This window comes from Sphaeroforma arctica (genome assembly GCF_001186125.1).
Source record: "Sphaeroforma arctica JP610 unplaced genomic scaffold supercont1.1369, whole genome shotgun sequence".
NCBI classification, from domain to species: domain Eukaryota; class Ichthyosporea; order Ichthyophonida; genus Sphaeroforma; species Sphaeroforma arctica.
Genome location: NW_014039189.1, coordinates 15,664 through 16,459, shown reverse-complemented (window position 1 = coordinate 16,459; position 796 = coordinate 15,664). Strand labels below are relative to the sequence as shown.

General features: G+C 38.2%; 1 protein-coding gene across 1 annotated transcript in view; it reads left to right on the top strand.

The window, feature by feature from the left end:
- Positions 1–590: 590 nt before the first annotated feature.
- The window catches only part of SARC_10737 (hypothetical protein), a gene marked incomplete at both ends in the record, with an annotated part of 6,196 nt that continues 5,990 nt past the window's right edge, over positions 591–796 (top strand). Inside the window, one exon of the mRNA XM_014295208.1 lies at positions 591–656. Within this exon, the coding sequence (XP_014150683.1) occupies positions 591–656 (66 nt within the window). The remainder of the gene's footprint in view (positions 657–796) is intronic.

Sequence of the window (796 nt, the reverse complement as noted above, 5' to 3'; positions counted from 1 at the left end):
ATGTATCTATGTATATATTATATAGCATGCATTTACGTATGTATCTATGTATATATTATATAGCATGCATGTACTAATATGTGAATATGCGTATTTTACTACCTTCATTTACATTTACTTACCCCTGTGTGTTTGGCCTGATGTATGAGCATACGTTATACTATCCAGTGAAACTCAACTGTAAGTTTAACTTTTGATTATTTCATGTCGAAGATGCTTATAAAGTATAATCCGTGCCCCTATGACGTAGTGCAATAAAACTATGAAACCAACTTATTGGACTCGAGTAAGAGTTTATTCATACTGATATTACGTACCTCCCTCAAGCACGGTGCAACACAAGTTACATCTAACTAATTGGTCCAGAGTATAGTCCTGTTTTGGTAAGCTCCCATGTGCCTTTCGCACAGGATAGCTCAATTTGAACCTAACTCATTCAACCAAAATACAAGAATATCTTCCTATGGTATCATAAGAACTACATCACAGTCAAAATAAACCCCAATTATATCAGATACTGATACCCTATAAATGGCGGCATCACAGTGAAGCACAACCTGCGATTACTGCTCGTATCACCTGTGCGAGGCATGTCATCGCCTGAGCGCATGCGTCAGACTGTTGCCGCCGTCGTAAAGCGATTTATCAACAATGAGGTGTGTATGTTATTGCTCTGAATATATAATGTGAGTGAGTGTTTTATATATATATATATATATATATATATATGTGTGTGTGTGTTGTGTGTGCGTGTGCGTGTGGTGTGCGTGTGCGTGTGCGTGTGCGTGTGCGTGTG